The sequence below is a fragment of the Excalfactoria chinensis genome, unplaced genomic scaffold (genome assembly GCF_039878825.1).
Source record: "Excalfactoria chinensis isolate bCotChi1 unplaced genomic scaffold, bCotChi1.hap2 Scaffold_377, whole genome shotgun sequence".
Classification (NCBI taxonomy): domain Eukaryota; kingdom Metazoa; phylum Chordata; class Aves; order Galliformes; family Phasianidae; genus Excalfactoria; species Excalfactoria chinensis.
The window spans coordinates 1-19,308 of record NW_027315665.1 but is presented as its reverse complement, the minus strand read 5'-3'; the positions used below and the strand labels follow the sequence as shown (position 1 = coordinate 19,308).

Here is a 19,308-nt window from a genome sequence, read left to right as displayed (position 1 = left end):
CATACATTGGCTCCCATTGACACCCATTGACACCCATTGACATCCATTGTCACCCATAGATACCCATGGCCACCCATAGACACTCACGACCACCAATGACCACCCATGGCCACTCATGACCACCCACGACCACCCACGGCCACCCATGACCACCCATGACCACCCATGACCACCCATGTCCACCCATAGACACCCACGACCACCCATGGCCACCCATGACCACCCATGACCACCCATGACCACCCATGTCCACCCATAGACACCCACGACCACCCATGGCCACCCATGAACACCCATGACCACCCATGACCACCCATGGTTACCCAAAGCCACCCATACCCATCCATGGCCACCCATGGCCAGCCAAGGTCACCGATAGATACCCATAGACACCCATGGCCACCCATGACCACCCATGACCACCCATGGCCACCCATGGCCACCCATGAACACCCATAGACACCTATGGCCAACCAAGGTCACCCATAGACACCCATGGCCACCCATGGCCACCCAAGACCACCCAAGGCCACCCATGACCACCCATGGCCACCCATGGCCACCCATAGACACCCATGACCACCCATGGCCAACCAATGTTACCCATGACCACCCATGGCCACCCATGGCTATCCAAAGCCACCCATAGCCACCCATTATCACCTGGAGCCACCCATGGCCACCCATGACCACCCATGGCCATCCATGAACACCCATGACCACCCATGGCCACCCATGGCCACCCATAGACACCCATGGCCACCCATAGACACCTATGGCCAACCAAGGTCACCCATAGACACCCATGGGCACCCATGGCCACCAATGGCCACCCACGACCACCCATGAACACCCATGACCACCCATGGCCACCCATAGACACCCACGACCACCAATGACCACCCATGTCCACCCATGACCACCCATGGCCACCCATGGCCACCCATTGCCACCCATGAACACCCGTGACCACCCATAGACACCCACGACCACCCATGACCACCCATAGACACCCATGACCACCCATGACCACCCAAGGCCACCCATGGTTACCCAAAGCCACCCATACCCATCCATGTCCACCCATGGCCAGCCAAGGCCACCCACTGACACCCATTGACACCCATAGTGACCCATAGGGACCCCATTGACACCCACTGACAACCATTGACACCCATAGACACCCATTGGTACCCATAGACACCCATAGACACCCATTGACACCCATTGGTATCCATAGGGACCCATAGGGACCCCACTGACACCAATAGGGGCCCATAGACGCCCATAGACACCCATAGACACCCATTGACACCCATAGACACCCATAGACACCCATTGACACCCATTGACACCCATAGACACCCATAGACACCCATTGACACCCATAGACACCCAAAGACACCCATTGACACCCATTGACACCCATAGACACCCATTGACACCCATTGACACCCATTGACACCCATAGACACCCATTGACACCCATTGACACCCATAGACACCCATAGACACCCATTGGAACCCATTTGAACCCATTGACATATATTGGCTCCCATTGACACCCATTGACACCCATTGACATCCATTGTCACCCATAGATACCCATGGCCACCCATAGACACTCACGACCACCAATGACCACCCATGGCCACTCATGACCACCCACGACCACCCACGGCCACCCATGACCACCCATGACCACCCATGACCACCCATGTCCACCCATAGACACCCACGACCACCCATGGCCACCCATGACCACCCATGACCACCCATGACCACCCATGTCCACCCATAGACACCCACGACCACCCATGGCCACCCATGAACACCCATGACCACCCATGACCACCCATGGTTACCCAAAGCCACCCATACCCATCCATGGCCACCCATGGCCAGCCAAGGTCACCGATAGATACCCATAGACACCCATGGCCACCCATGACCACCCATGACCACCCATGGCCACCCATGGCCACCCATGAACACCCATAGACACCTATGGCCAACCAAGGTCACCCATAGACACCCATGGCCACCCATGGCCACCCAAGACCACCCAAGGCCACCCATGACCACCCATGGCCACCCATGGCCACCCATAGACACCCATGACCACCCATGGCCAACCAATGTTACCCATGACCACCCATGGCCACCCATGGCTATCCAAAGCCACCCATAGCCACCCATTATCACCTGGAGCCACCCATGGCCACCCATGACCACCCATGGCCATCCATGAACACCCATGACCACCCATGGCCACCCATGGCCACCCATAGACACCCATGGCCACCCATAGACACCTATGGCCAACCAAGGTCACCCATAGACACCCATGGGCACCCATGGCCACCAATGGCCACCCACGACCACCCATGAACACCCATGACCACCCATGGCCACCCATAGACACCCACGACCACCAATGACCACCCATGTCCACCCATGACCACCCATGGCCACCCATGGCCACCCATTGCCACCCATGAACACCCGTGACCACCCATAGACACCCACGACCACCCATGACCACCCATAGACACCCATGACCACCCATGACCACCCAAGGCCACCCATGGTTACCCAAAGCCACCCATACCCATCCATGTCCACCCATGGCCAGCCAAGGCCACCCACTGACACCCATTGACACCCATAGTGACCCATAGGGACCCCATTGACACCCACTGACAACCATTGACACCCATAGACACCCATTGACACCCATTGACACCCATAGACACCCATTGACACCCATTGGTATCCATAGGGACCCATAGGGACCCCACTGACACCAATAGGGGCCCATAGACGCCCATAGACACCCATAGACACCCATTGACACCCATAGACACCCATAGACACCCATTGACACCCATTGACACCCATAGACACCCATAGACACCCATTGACACCCATAGACACCCATAGACACCCATTGACACCCATTGACACCCATAGACACCCATAGACACCCATAGACACCCATAGACACCCATAGACACCCAAAGACACCCATTGACACCCATTGACACCCATAGACACCCATTGACACCCATTGACACCCATAGACACCCATAGACACCCATTGACACCCATAGACACCCATAGACACCCATTGACACCCATTGACACCCATAGACACCCATAGACACCCATAGACACCCATAGACACCCAAAGACACCCATTGACACCCATTGACACCCATAGACACCCATTGACACCCATTGACACCCATAGACACCCATAGACACCCATTGACACCCATTGACACCCATTGACACCCATAGACACCCATTGACACCCATTGACACCCATTGACACCCATAGACACCCATTGACACCCATTGGTATCCATAGGAACACATAAGGACACATAGGGACACATAGGGACCCATAGGGACCCATAGGGACCCATAGCAACCCCACTGACACCCATAGGCACCCATTGACACCCATTGAAACCCATTGACACCCATTGACACCCATTGACACCCACAGGGACCCACAGGGACCCCATTGACCCCCATTGACCCCCATTGACACCCATTGACACCCATTGACACCCATTGACACCCATAGACACCCATAGACACCCCACTGACCCCCATTGACACCCATTGACACCCATAGACACCCACTGACCCCCATAGACACCCATAGACACTCACTGACACCCATTGACCCCCATAGACACCCATTGACACCCACAGACCCCCATAGACACCCACTGACACACATTGGTATCCATAGGGACCCATAGGGACCCCATTGACACCCATAGGGACCCATAGACACCCACTGACACCCATTGACACCCATAGACACCCATAGACACCCATTGACACCCATTGGTATCCATAGGGACACATAGGGACACATAGGGACCCCATAGAAACCCATAGACACCCATAGACACCCATAGACACCCATAGACACCCATAGACACCCATTGACACCCATTGGTATCCATAGGGACACATAGGGACCCACTGACACCCATTGACAAACATAGACACCCATTGAGATACATTGACACCCATTGACACCCATTGACACCCACTGACAACCATTGACAACCATTGGTATCCATAGGGACCCCATTGACACCCATAGACACCCATTGACACCCATTAACCCCCATTGACACCCACTGACACCCACTGACACCCATTGGTATCCATAGGGACCCATAGGGACACATAGGGACCCATAGGGACCCCATTGACACCCACTGACACCCATTGACACCCATAGGGACCCATTGACACCCATTGACACCCACAGGGACCCATTGAGACCCATAGGGACATATAGGGACCCATTTAAACCCATAGGGACCACATGACATCCATAGACACCCCATTGACACCCATTGACACCCATAGACACCCATTGACACCCATAGACCCCCATAGACCCCCATTGTCACCCACCTTCCAGCCCCCTCCTGTCGCTGTGGGGTCTCCCCATCGATGGGGTCTTATAGAGGAACCCGCTGTGGGTGACGTGGGGCAGCAGCACCGAGTAGGGATCAGCCATAGGGACACACAGCTCGGGGCCGGGGGGCACTGGAATACATAGGGGTAAATGGGGACCCTATAACACAACCCCATAGGGACCACAACCCCATAGGGACCACAACCCCATAGCCCTTATTATGGGACATAAGACCCCATAGAGACCCCAACCCCATATCCCTTATTATGGGACATAAGACCCCATAGGGATCCCAACCCCATATCCCTTATTATAGGGCAGAAACCCCATAGGTACCCCAACCCCATAGCCCTAATATGGGACATAAGACCCCATAGGGACCCCGACCCCATATCCCTTATTATAGGGCAGAAACCCTATAGGGACCCCGACCCCATATCCCTTATTATGGGACAGAAACCCCATAGGGACCCCAACCCCATAGCCATTATTATGGGACATAAGACCCCATAGGGACCCCGACCCCATAGCCCTTATTATGGGACATCAGACCCCATAGGGACCCCGACCCCATATCCCTTATTATGGGACATAAGACCCCATAGGGACCCCAACCCCATATCCCTTATTATAGGGCAGAAACCCCATAGGGACCCCGACCCCATATCCCTTATTATGGGACATAAGACCCCATAGGGACCCCAGCCCCATATTCAGTCCTATAGGTCAGAAACCCCATAGAGACCCCAACCCCATATCCCTTATTATGGGACATAAGACCCCATAGGGACCCCAACCCCATAAACCTTATTATGGGACAGAAAACCCCATAGGGACCCCAACCCCATATCCCTTATTATGGGACATAAGACCCCATAGAGCCCCCGACCCCATATCCCATCCTATAAGGCAGCATCCCCTATAGGGACCCCAACCCCATATCCCTTATTATGGGACATAGGACCCCATAGGGACCCCAACCCCATATCCCTTATTATGGGACAGAAGACCCCATAGGGACCCCAACCCCATATCCCTTATTATGGGACAGAAACCCCATAGGGACCCCAACCCCATATCCCTTATTATGGGACATAAGACCCCATAGGGACCCCGACCCCATATCCCTTATTATGGGACATAAGACCCCATAGGGACCCCAACCCCATATCCCTTATTATGGGACATAAGACCCCATAGGGACCCCAACCCCATATCCCTTAGTATGGGACATAAGACCCCATAGGGACCCCGACCCCATAAACCTTATTATGGACATAAGACCCCATAGGGACCCCAACCCCATATCCCTTAGTATGGGACATAAGACCCCATAGGGACCCCAACCCCATATCCCTTATTATGGGACATAAGACCCCATAGGGACCCCGACCCCATAGCCCTTATTATGGGACATAAGACCCCATAGGGACCCCAACCCCATATCCCTTAGTATGGGACATAAGACCCCATAGGGACCCCAACCCCATATCCCTTATTATGGGATATAAACCCCATAGGGACCCCAACCCCATATCCCTTATTATGGGACATAAGACCCCATAGGGACCCCGACCCCATATCCCTTATTATGGGACATAAGACCCCATAGGGACCCCGACCCCATAGCCCTTATTATGGGACATAAGACCCCATAGAGACCCCAACCCCATATCCCTTATTATGGGACATAAGACCCCATAGGGACCCCAACCCCATATCCCTTATTATGGGACATAAGACCCCATAGGGACCCCGACCCCATATCCCTTATTATGGGACATAAGACCCCATAGGGACCCCGACCCCATATCCCTTATTATGGACATAAGACCCCATAGGGACCCTGACCCCATAAACCTTATTATGGACATAAGACCCCATAGGGACCCCGACCCCATAGCCCTTATTATGGGACATAAGACCCTATAGGGACCCCAACCCCATAGCCCTTATTATGGGACATAAGACCCTATAGGGACCCCGACCCCATATCCCTTATTATGGGACATAAGACCCCATAGGGACCCCAACCCCATATCCCTTATTATGGGACATAAGACCCCATAGGGACCCCGACCCCATAACCCTTATTATAGGGCAATAAAACCCCATAGGGACCCCAACCCCATATCCCTTATTATGGGACATAAGACCCCATAGGGACCCCGACCCCATATCCCTTATTATAGGGCAGAAACCCCATAGGGACCCCATACCCATATCCCTTATTATGGGACATAAGACCCCATAGGGACCCCAACCCCATATCCCTTATTATGGGACATAGGATCCTATAGGGACCCCAACCCCATATCCCTTATTATGGGACATAAGACCCATAGGGACCCCGACCCCATATCCCTTATTATAGGGCAGAAACCCCATAGGGACCCCGACCCATATCCCTTATTATGGGACATAAGACCCCATAGGGACCCCAACCCCATATCCCTTATTATGGGACATAAGACCCCATACGGACCCCGACCCCCATAAACCTTATTATGGGACATAAGACCCCATAGGGACCCCAACCCCATAGCCCTTATTATAGGGCAGAAACCCCATAGGGACCCCGACCCCATATCCCTTTTTATGGGACTTAGGACCCTATATGGACCCCGACCCCATATCCGTTATTATAGGGCAATAAAACCCCATAGGGACCCCAACCCCATATCCCTTATTATGGGACATAAGACCCCATAGGGACCCCGACCCCATATCCCTTATTATGGGACCTGAGACCCCATAGGGACCCCAACCCCATATCCCTTATAATGGGACATAAGACCCCATAGGGACCCCGACCCCCATATCCCTTATTATAGGGCAATAAAACCCCATAGGGACCCCAACCCCATATCCCCTATTAAGGGACATAAGACCCCATAGGGACCCCGACCCCATATCCCTTATTATGGGACATAAGACCCCATAGGGACCCCGACCCCATATCCCTTATTATGGGACATAAGACCCCATAGGGACCCCGACCCCATAGCCCTTATTATGGGACATAAGACCCCATAGGGACCCCCAACCCCATATCCCTTATTATAGGGCATAAGGCCCCATAGGGACCCCGACCCCATATCCCTTATTATGGGACATAGGACCCTATAGGGACCCCAACCCCATATCCCTTATTATGGGACATAAGACCCCATAGGGACCCCAACCCCATATCCCTTATTATGGGACATAAGACCCCATAGGGACCCCAACCCCATATCCCTTATTATAGGGCTGAAACCCCATAGGGACCCCGACCCCATATCCCTTATTATGGGACATTAGACCCCATAGGGACCCCAACCCCATATCCCTTATTATGAGACATCAGACCCCATAGGGACCCCAACCCCATAGGGACCCCAACCCCATAGGGACCCCAACCCCATAGCCCTTATTATGGGACATAAGACCCCATAGGGACCCCAACCCCATATCCCTTATTATGGGACATAAGACCCCATAGGGACCCCGACCCCATAAACCTTGTTATGGGACATCACACCCCATAGGGACCCCGACCCCATATCCCTTATTATGGACATAAGACCCCATAGGGACCCCAACCCCATATCCCTTATTATGGGACATAAGACCCCATAGGGACCCCAACCCCATATCCCTTATTATGTGACTTAAGACCCTATAGGGACCCCAACCCCATAAACCTTATTATGGGACATAAGACCCCATAGGGACCCCAACCCTATATCCCTTATTATGGGGACATAAGACCCCATAGGGACCCCGACCCCATAGCCCTTATTATGGGACATAAGACCCCATAGGGACCCCAACCCCATATCCCTTATTATGGGATATAAGACCCCATAAAGACCTAACCCCATATCCCATCCTATAGGGCAGAAACCCCATAGGGACCCCAACCCCATATCCCTTATTATGGGACTTAAGACCCCATAGGGACCCCGACCCCATATCCCTTATTATGGGACATAAGACCCCATAGGGACCCCGACCCCATATCCCTTATTATGGGACATAAGACCCTATAGGGACCCCCGACCCCATATCCCTTATTATGGGACATAAGACCCCATAGGGACCCCAACCCCATATCCCTTATTATGGGACATAAGACCCCATAGGGACCCCAACCCCATATCCCATCCTATAGGGCAGGAACCCCATAGGGACCCTGACCCCATATCCTCATTATGGGACATAAGACCCTATAGGGACCCCAACCCCATATCCCTTATTATGGGACATAAGACCCCATAGGGACCCCCACCCCATATCCCTTATTATGGGACATAAGACCCCATAGGGACCCGACCCATATCCCTCATTATGGGACATAAGACCCTATAGGGACCCCCACCCCATATCCCTTATTATGGGACATAAGACCCATAGGGACCCCAACCCCATAAACCTTATTATGGGACATAAGACCCTATAGGGACCCCGTCCCCATATCCTATTATAAGGCAATAAAACCCCATAGGGACCCCAACCCCATAAACCTTATTATGGACATAAGACCCATAGGGACCCCGACCCCATAACCCTTATTATAGGGCAGAAACCCTATAGGGACCCCAACCCCATATCCCTTATTATGGGACATAAGACCCCATAGGGACCCCAACCCCATATCCCTTATTATGGGACATAAGACCCCATAGGGACCCCAACCCCATATCCCTTATTATGGGACATAAGACCCCATAGGGACCCCAACCCCATATCCCTTATTATGGGATATGAGACCCCATAGGGACCCCAACCCTATATCCCTTATTATGGGACCTAAGACCCCATAGGGACCCCAACCCCATAGGGACCCCAACCCCATAGGGACCCCAACCCCATAGCCCTTATTATGGGACATAAGACCCCATAGGGACCCCAACCCCATATCCCTTATTATGGGACATAAGACCCCATAGGGACCCCGACCCCATAACCTTGTTATGGGACATCACACCCCATAGGGACCCCGACCCCATATCCCTTATTATGGACATAAGACCCCATAGGGACCCCAACCCCATATCCCTTATTATGGGACATAAGACCCCATAGGGACCCCAACCCCATATCCCTTATTATGTGACTTAAGACCCTATAGGGACCCCAACCCCATAAACCTTATTATGGGACATAAGACCCCATAGGGACCCCAACCCTATATCCCTTATTATGGGACATAAGACCCCATAGGGACCCCGACCCCATAGCCCTTATTATGGGACATAAGACCCCATAGGGACCCCAACCCCATATCCCTTATTATGGGATATAAGACCCCATAAAGACCTAACCCCATATCCCATCCTATAGGGCAGAAACCCCATAGGGACCCCAACCCCATATCCCTTATTATGGGACATAAGACCCTATAGGGACCCCCGACCCCATATCCCTTATTATGGGACATAAGACCCCATAGGGACCCCGACCCCATATCCCTTATTATGGGACATAAGACCCCATAGGGACCCCCGACCCCATATCCCTTATTATGGGACATAAGACCCCATAGGGACCCCAACCCCATAGCCCTTATTATGGGACATAAGACCCCATAGGGACCCCCGACCCCATATCCCTTATTATGGGACATAAGACCCCATAGGGACCCCAACCCCATAGCCCTTATTATGGGACATAAGACCCCATAGGGACCCCAACCCCATATCCCTTATTATGGGACATAAGACCCCATAGGGACCCCGACCCCATAGCCCTTATTATGGGACATCAGACCCCATAGGGACCCCGACCCCATATCCCTTATTATGGGACATAAGACCCCATAGGGACCCCGACCCCATATCCCTTATTATGGACATAAGACCCCATAGGGACCCTGACCCCATAAACCTTATTATGGGACATAAGACCCCATAGGGACCCCGACCCCATAGCCCTTATTATGGGACATAAGACCCTATAGGGACCCCAACCCCATAGCCCTTATTATGGGACATAAGACCCTATAGGGACCCCGACCCCATATCCCTTATTATGGGACATAAGACCCCATAGGGACCCCCAACCCCATATCCCTTATTATGGGACATAAGACCCCATAGGGACCCCGACCCCATAACCCTTATTATAGGGCAATAAAACCCCATAGGGACCCCCAACCCCATATCCCTTATTATGGGACATAAGACCCCATAGGGACCCCGACCCCATATCCCTTATTATAGGGCAGAAACCCCCATAGGGACCCCATACCCATATCCCTTATTATGGGACATAAGACCCCATAGGGACCCCAACCCCATATCCCTTATTATGGGACATAGGATCCTATAGGGACCCCAACCCCATATCCCTTATTATGGGACATAAGACCCCATAGGGACCCCGACCCCATATCCCTTATTATAGGGCAGAAACCCCATAGGGACCCCGACCCCATATCCCTTATTATGGGACATAAGACCCCATAGGGACCCCAACCCCATATCCCTTATTATGGGACATAAGACCCCATACGGACCCGACCCCATAAACCTTATTATGGGACATAAGACCCCATAGGGACCCCAACCCCATAGCCTTATTATAGGGCAGAAACCCCATAGGGACCCCGACCCCATATCCCTTTTTATGGACTTAGGACCCTATATGGACCCCGACCCCATATCCGTTATTATAGGGCAATAAAACCCATAGGGACCCCAACCCCATATCCCTTATTATGGGACATAAGACCCCATAGGGACCCCGACCCCATATCCCTATTATGGGACCTGAGACCCCATAGGGACCCCAACCCCATATCCCTTATAATGGGACATAAGACCCCATAGGGACCCCCGACCCCATATCCCTTATTATAGGGCAATAAAACCCCATAGGGACCCCAACCCCATATCCCCTATTAAGGGACATAAGACCCCATAGGGACCCCGACCCCATATCCCTTATTATGGGACATAAGACCCCATAGGGACCCCGACCCCATATCCCTTATTATGGGACATAAGACCCCATAGGGACCCCGACCCCATAGCCCTTATTATGGGACATAAGACCCCATAGGGACCCCAACCCCATATCCCTTATTATAGGCATAAGGCCCCATAGGGACCCCGACCCCATATCCCTTATTATGGGACATAGGACCCTATAGGGACCCCAACCCCATATCCCTTATTATGGGACATAAGACCCCATAGGGACCCCAACCCCATATCCCTTATTATGGGACATAAGACCCCATAGGGACCCCCAACCCCATATCCCTTATTATAGGGCTGAAACCCCATAGGGACCCCGACCCCATATCCCTTATTATGGGACATTAGACCCCATAGGGACCCCAACCCCATATCCCTTATTATGAGACATCAGACCCCATAGGGACCCCAACCCCATAGGGACCCCAACCCCATAGGGACCCCAACCCCATAGCCCTTATTATGGGACATAAGACCCCATAGGGACCCCCAACCCCATATCCCTTATTATGGGACATAAGACCCCATAGGGACCCCGACCCCATAAACCTTGTTATGGGACATCACACCCCATAGGGACCCCCGACCCCATATCCCTTATTATGGACATAAGACCCCATAGGGACCCCAACCCCTATCCCTTATTATGGGACATAAGACCCCATAGGGACCCCAACCCCATATCCCTTATTATGTGACTTAAGACCCTATAGGGACCCCAACCCCATAAACCTTATTATGGGACATAAGACCCCATAGGGACCCCAACCCTATATCCCTTATTATGGGACATAAGACCCCATAGGGACCCCGACCCCATAGCCCTTATTATGGGACATAAGACCCCATAGGGACCCCAACCCCATATCCCTTATTATGGGATATAAGACCCCATAAAGACCTAACCCCATATCCCATCCTATAGGGCAGAAACCCCATAGGGACCCCAACCCCATATCCCTTATTATGGGACTTAAGACCCCATAGGGACCCCGACCCCATATCCCTTATTATGGGACATAAGACCCCATAGGGACCCCGACCCCATATCCCTTATTATGGACATAAGACCCTATAGGGACCCCGACCCCATATCCCTTATTATGGGACATAAGACCCCATAGGGACCCCAACCCCATATCCCTTATTATGGGACATAAGACCCCATAGGGACCCCAACCCCATATCCCTTATTATGGGACTTAAGACCCCATAGGGACCCCAACCCCCATATCCCTTATTATGGGACATAGGACCCTATAGAGACCCCAAACCCATACCCCTTATTATGGGACATAAGACCCCATAGGGACCCCAACCCCATATCCCTTATTATAGGGCAATAAAACCCCATAGGGACCCCAACCCCATACCCCTTATTATGGGACATAAGACCCCATAGGGACCCCAACCCCATATCCCTTATTATAGGGCAATAAAACCCCATAGGGACCCCAACCCCATACCCCTTATTATGGGACATAAGACCCCATAGGACCCCAACCCCATATCCCTTATTATAGGGCAATAAAACCCCATAGGGACCCTGACCCCATATCCCTCATTATGGGACATAAGACCCTATAGGGACCCCAACCCCATATCCCTTATTATGGGACATAAGACCCCATAGGGACCCCCACCCCATATCCCTTATTATGGGACATAAGACCCCATAGGGACCCCGACCCCATATCCCTCATTATGGGACATAAGACCCTATAGGGACCCCCACCCCATATCCCTTATTATGGGACATAAGACCCCATAGGGACCCCAACCCCATAAACCTTATTATGGGACATAAGACCCTATAGGGACCCCCGACCCCATATCCCTATTATAAGGCAATAAAACCCCATAGGGACCCCAACCCCATAAACCTTATTATGGGACATAAGACCCCATAGGGACCCCGACCCCATATCCCTTATTATAGGGCAGAAACCCTATAGGGACCCCAACCCCATATCCCTTATTATGGGACATAAGACCCCATAGGGACCCCGACCCCATATCCCTTATTATGGGACATAAGACCCCATAGGGACCCCAACCCCATATCCCTTATTATGGGACTTAAGACCCCATAGGGACCCCAACCCCATATCCCTTATTATGGGACATAGGACCCTATAGAGACCCCAAACCATACCCCTTATTATGGGACATAAGACCCCATAGGGACCCCAACCCCATATCCCTTATTATAGGGCAATAAAACCCCATAGGGACCCGACCCCATATCCCTTATTATGGACATAAGACCCCATAGGGACCCTGACCCCATATCCCTCATTATGGGACATAAGACCCTATAGGGACCCCAACCCCATATCCCTTATTATGGGACATAAGACCCCATAGGGACCCCCACCCCATATCCCTTATTATGGGACATAAGACCCCATAGGGACCCCAACCCCATAAACCTTATTATGGGACATAAGACCCTATAGGGACCCCCGACCCCATATCCCTATTATAAGGCAATAAAACCCCATAGGGACCCCAACCCCATAAACCTTATTATGGGACATAAGACCCCATAGGGACCCCGACCCCATATCCCTTATTATAGGGCAGAAACCCTATAGGGACCCCAACCCCATATCCCTTATTATGGGACATAAGACCCCATCGGGACCCCGACCCCATATCCCTTATTATGGGACATAAGACCCCATAGGGCCCCCGACCCCATATCCCTTATTATGGGACATAAGACCCCATAGAGACCCCAACCCCATATCCCTTATTATGGGACATAAGACCCCATAGGGTTCCCGACCCATATCCCTTATTATAGGGCAATAAAACCCCATAGGGACCCCGACCCCATATCCCTTATTATGGGACATAAGACCCCATAGGGATCCCAACCCCATATCCCTTATTATAGGGCAGAAACCCCATAGGGACCCCAACCCCATATCCCTTATTATGGGACAGAAACCCCATAGGGACCCCAACCCCATATCCCTTATTATGGGACATAAGACCCCATAGGGACCCCGACCCCATATCCCTTATTATGGGACATAAGACCCCATAGGGACCCCGACCCCATATCCCTTATTATGGGACATAAGACCCCATAGGGACCCCGACCCCATAAACCTTATTATGGGACATAAGACCCCATAGGGACCCCAACCCCATATCCCTTATTATGGGACATAAGACCCCATAGGGACCCCAACCCCATATCCCTTATTATAGGGCAGAAACCCTATAGGGACCCCATACCCATATCCCTTATTATGGGACATAAGACCCCATAGGGACCCCCGACCCCATATCCCTTATTATGGGACATAAGACCCCATAGGGACCCCAACCCCATATCCCTTATTATAGGGCAGAAACCCCATAGGGACCCCAACCCCATAGCCCTTATTATGGGACATAAGACCCCATAGAGACCCCAACCCCATATCCCCTATTATGGGACATAAGACCCCATAGGGACCCCGACCCCATTTCCCTTATTATGGGATATAAGACCCCATAGGGACCCCGACCCCATATCCCTTATTATGGGACATAAGACCCCATAGGGACCCCGACCCCATAGCCCTTATTATGGGACATAAGACCCTATAGGGACCCCAACCCCATATCCCTTATTATGGGACATAAGACCCCATAGGGACCCCGACCCCATATCCCTTATTATGGGACATAAGACCCCATAGGGACCCCGACCCCATATCCCATCCTATAGGGCAGCATCCCCTATAGGGACCCCACAGCAAAACCCCATAAGGATCCCAAACCGAAAGCGGGCAGCGGAAACCCGGAAGTGGATTTAGGGCCGCCTATTTAGGGCCTGGCCTATATAGGGCCGCCTATTTGGGGCCGGTCTATTTAGGGCCGCCTATTTGGGGCCGGCTTATTTAGGGCCGCCTATTTAGGGTCTGGCCTATATAGGGCCGCCTATTTGGGGCTGGTCTATTTAGGCCGCCTATTTAGGGCCTGGCCTATATAGGGCCGCCTATTTGGGGCCGGTCTATTTAGGGCCGCCTATTTGGGGCCGGCTTATTTAGGGCCGCCTATTTAGGGCCGACCTATTTGGGGCCGGCCTATATGGAACCACCTACTTGGGGCCGGCCTATTTAGGGCCGGCCTATTTAGGGCCGCCTATTATTTAGGGCAGCCTATAATATAGGGCCACCTATTATATAGGGTCACCTATTATATAGGGCCAAGCTATTTAGGCCGGCCTATTTGGGGGCCGTCTATTTAGGGCCGGCCTATTTAGGGCCACCTACTATATAGGGCCACCTACTATATAGGGCCACCTATTAAATAGGGCCGCCTACTATATAGGGCTGCCTACTATATAGGGCCACCCTATTATATAGGGCCACCTACTATATAGGGCCACCTACTATATAGGGCCGCCTACTATATAGGGCCACCCTATTATATAGGGCCGCCTACTATATAGGGCCACCTACTATATAGGGCTGCCTACTATATAGGGCCACCTTATTATATAGGACCGCCTATTATATAGGGCCATCCTATTATATAGGGCCAACCTATTTAGGGCCGCCTATTATATAGGGCCGCCTACTATATAGGGCTGCCTACTATATAGGGCCACCTATTAAATAGGGCCGCCTACTATATAGGGCTGCCTACTATATAGGGCCACCCTATTATATAGGGCCACCTACTATATAGGGCCACCTACTATATAGGGCCGCCTACTATATAGGGCCACCTACTATATAGGGCCGCCTACTATATAGGGCCACCTATTATATAGGGCCACCTACTATATAGGGCCACCTTATTATATAGGACCGCCTATTATATAGGGCCATCCTATTATATAGGGCCAACCTATTTAGGGCTGCCTATTATATAGGGCCGCCTATTATATAGGGCCGCCTTATTATATAGGGCCAACCTATTATATGGGGCCAACCTATTTAGGACCGCCTATTTAGGACCAACCTATTTAGGCCGCCTATTTAGGGTTGCCTACTATATAGGGCCACCTACTATATAGGGCCAACCTATTTAGGGCTGCCTATTATATAGGGCCAACCTATTTAGGGTCGCCTATTTAGGACTGCCTATTTGGGGCCGCCTATATATAGGGCCACCTACTATATAGGGCCACCTACTATATAGGGCTGCCTATTATATAGGACTGCCTGCTATATAGGGCCAACCTATTTAGGACCGCCTATTATATAGGGCCAACCTATATAGGGCCACCTACTATATAGGGCCACCTACTATATAGGGCCGCCCTATTTAGGGTTTAATGGGGTTTCCTTACCGGAGCTGAGGTTGAGCTGTAGGAACTGGACCTGCAGGCTCTGGCCGCTCCTCTGTGCCAGCATTAATGGGGTGGGACATTCGGGATCCCCTGTAGGACACGACACCTCGGCCCCACAAAACACCAGGGACTGAGTCTCGGCCACGTCACTGGTGGTCACGGCCATACACAGAGCCTGGGGGTATGGGGTTATGGGTATGGGGTTATAGGGTATGGGGTTATGGGTATGGGGTTATGGGTATGGGGTTATGGGGTCAGGGGGTTATGGGGTCAGTTGGTTATGGGGTCAGGGGGTTATGGGGTCAGTTGGTTATGGGGTCAGGGGGTTATGGGGTCAGTTGGTTATGGGGTCAGGGGGTTATGGGGTCAGGGTTATGGGGTTTATGTGGTCAGGGTTATGGGATCAGGGTTATGGGGTCAGGTTGGTTGGTTATGGGGTTATGGGGTCAGGGGGTTATGGGGTAATGGGGTTATGGGGTTATGGGGTCAGGGTTATGGGGTATGGGGTTATGGGGTCAGGGTTATGGGTTATGGGGTATGGGGTTATGGGTATGGGGTTATGGGGTTATGGGGTTATGGGGTTATGGGGTTATGGGTATGGGGTATGGGGTTATAGGGTATGGGGTTATGGGGTATGGGGTTATGGGTATGGGGTTATGGGTATGGGGTTATGGGGTATGGGGTTATGGGTATGGGGTTATGGGGTTATGGGGTTATGGGGTTATGGGGTTATGGGTATGGGGTTATGGGGTATGGGGTTATGGGGTTATGGGGTTATGGGGTATGGGGTTATGGGGTTATAGGGTATGGGGTTATGGGGTTATGGGGTATGGGGTTATGGGGTTATGGGGTATGGGGTATGAGGTTATGGGGTATGGGGGTTATAGGGTATGGGGTTATGGGGTATGGGGTTATAGGGTATGGGGTTATGGGTATGGGGTTATGGGGTATGGGGTTATAGGGTATGGGGTTATAGGGTATGGGGTTATGGGGTATGGGGTTATGGGGTATGGGGTTATCGGTATGGGGTTATGGGGTATGGGGTTATGGGTATGGGGTTATAGGGTATGGGGTTATGGGGTATGGGGTTATGGGTATGGGGTTATGGGGTATGGGGTTATGGGGTATGGGGTTATGGGTATGGGGTTATGGGTATGGGGTTATGGGGTTATGGGGTATGGGGTTATGGGGTATGGGGTTATGGGGTTATGGGGTTATGGGGTATGGGGTTATGGGGTTATGGGGTTATAGGGTATGGGGTTATAGGGTATGGGGTTATGGGTATGGGGTTATGGGGTATGGGGTTATAGGGTATGGGGTTATAGGGTATGGGGTTATGGGGTATGGGGTTATGGGGTATGGGGTTATCGGTATGGGGTTATGGGGTATGGGGTTATGGGGTATGGGGTTATGGGGTATGGGGTATGGGGTTATGGGGTTATGGGGTTATGGGGTATGGGGTTATGGGGTTATAGGGTATGGGGTTATGGGGTTATGGGGTTATGGGGTTATGGGTATGGGGTTATGGGGTATGGGGTTATGGGGTTATGGGGTATGGGGTTATGGGGTTATGGGGTTATGGGGTATGGGGTTATGGGGTTATGGGGTTATGGGTATGGGGTTATGGGTATGGGGTTATGGGGTTATGGGGTTATGGGGTATGGGGTATGGGGTTATGGGGTTATGGGGTTATGGGGTATGGGGTCAGGTTATGGGGTTATGGGTATGGGGTTATGGGTATGGGGTTATGGGGTTATGGGGTTATGGGGTTATGGGGTTATGGGTATGGGGTTATGGGTTATGGGGTTATGGGGTATGGGGTTATGGGGTATGGGGTTATGGGTATGGGGTTATGGGGTATGGGGTTATAGGGTATGGGGTTATGGGGTATGGGGTTATGGGGTCAGGGTTATGGGGTTTATGTGGTCAGGGTTATGGGATCAGGGTTATGGGGTCAGGTTGGTTGGTTATGGGGTTATGGGGTCAGGGGTTATGGGGTCAGTTGGTTATGGGGTCAGGGGGTTATGGGGTCAGTTGGTTATGGGGTCAGGGGGTTATGGGGTCACTTGGTTATGGGGTCAGTTGGTTATGGGGTCAGGGTTATAGGGTTTATGTGGTCAGGGTTATGGGTCAGGGTTATGGGGTCAGGTTGGTTGGTTATGGGGTTATGGGGTCAGGGGGTTATGGGGTTATGGGGTTATAGGGTATGGGGTTATGGGGTATGGGGTTATGGGGTTATGGGGTTATGGGGTATGGGTTATGGGGTATGGGGTATGGGGTTATGGGGTATGGGGTTATGGGTATGGGGTTATGGGTATGGGGTTATGGGGTATGGGGTTATGGGGTTATGGGGTTATGGGGTATGGGGGTTATGGGGTTATGGGTATGGGGTTATGGGTATGGGTTATGGGGTTATGGGTATGGGGTTATGGGGTATGGGGTTATGGGGTATGGGTATGGGTTATAGGTATGGGTTATGGGGTTATGGGGTATGGGGTATGGGGTTATGGGTATGGGGTTATGGGTTATGGGGTTATGGGGTTATGGGGTTATGGGGTTATGGGGTATGGGGTTATGGGTATGGGGTTATA

General features: G+C 52.0%; 1 protein-coding gene across 1 annotated transcript in view; it reads right to left on the bottom strand.

Annotated features, from left to right (window-relative positions):
- Positions 1–16,887, bottom strand: part of LOC140264987 (arf-GAP with Rho-GAP domain, ANK repeat and PH domain-containing protein 1-like) — a gene marked incomplete at its 3' end in the record, with an annotated part of 46,822 nt that extends 29,935 nt beyond the window's left edge. The window contains exons 1-2 of the mRNA XM_072360869.1: positions 16,718–16,887; positions 4,450–4,584 (exon numbers count right to left, since the gene is read on the bottom strand). Of these exons, the coding sequence (XP_072216970.1) occupies positions 4,450–4,584; positions 16,718–16,883 (301 nt within the window). The remainder of the gene's footprint in view (positions 1–4,449; positions 4,585–16,717) is intronic.
- Positions 16,888–19,308: the final 2,421 nt, after the last annotated feature.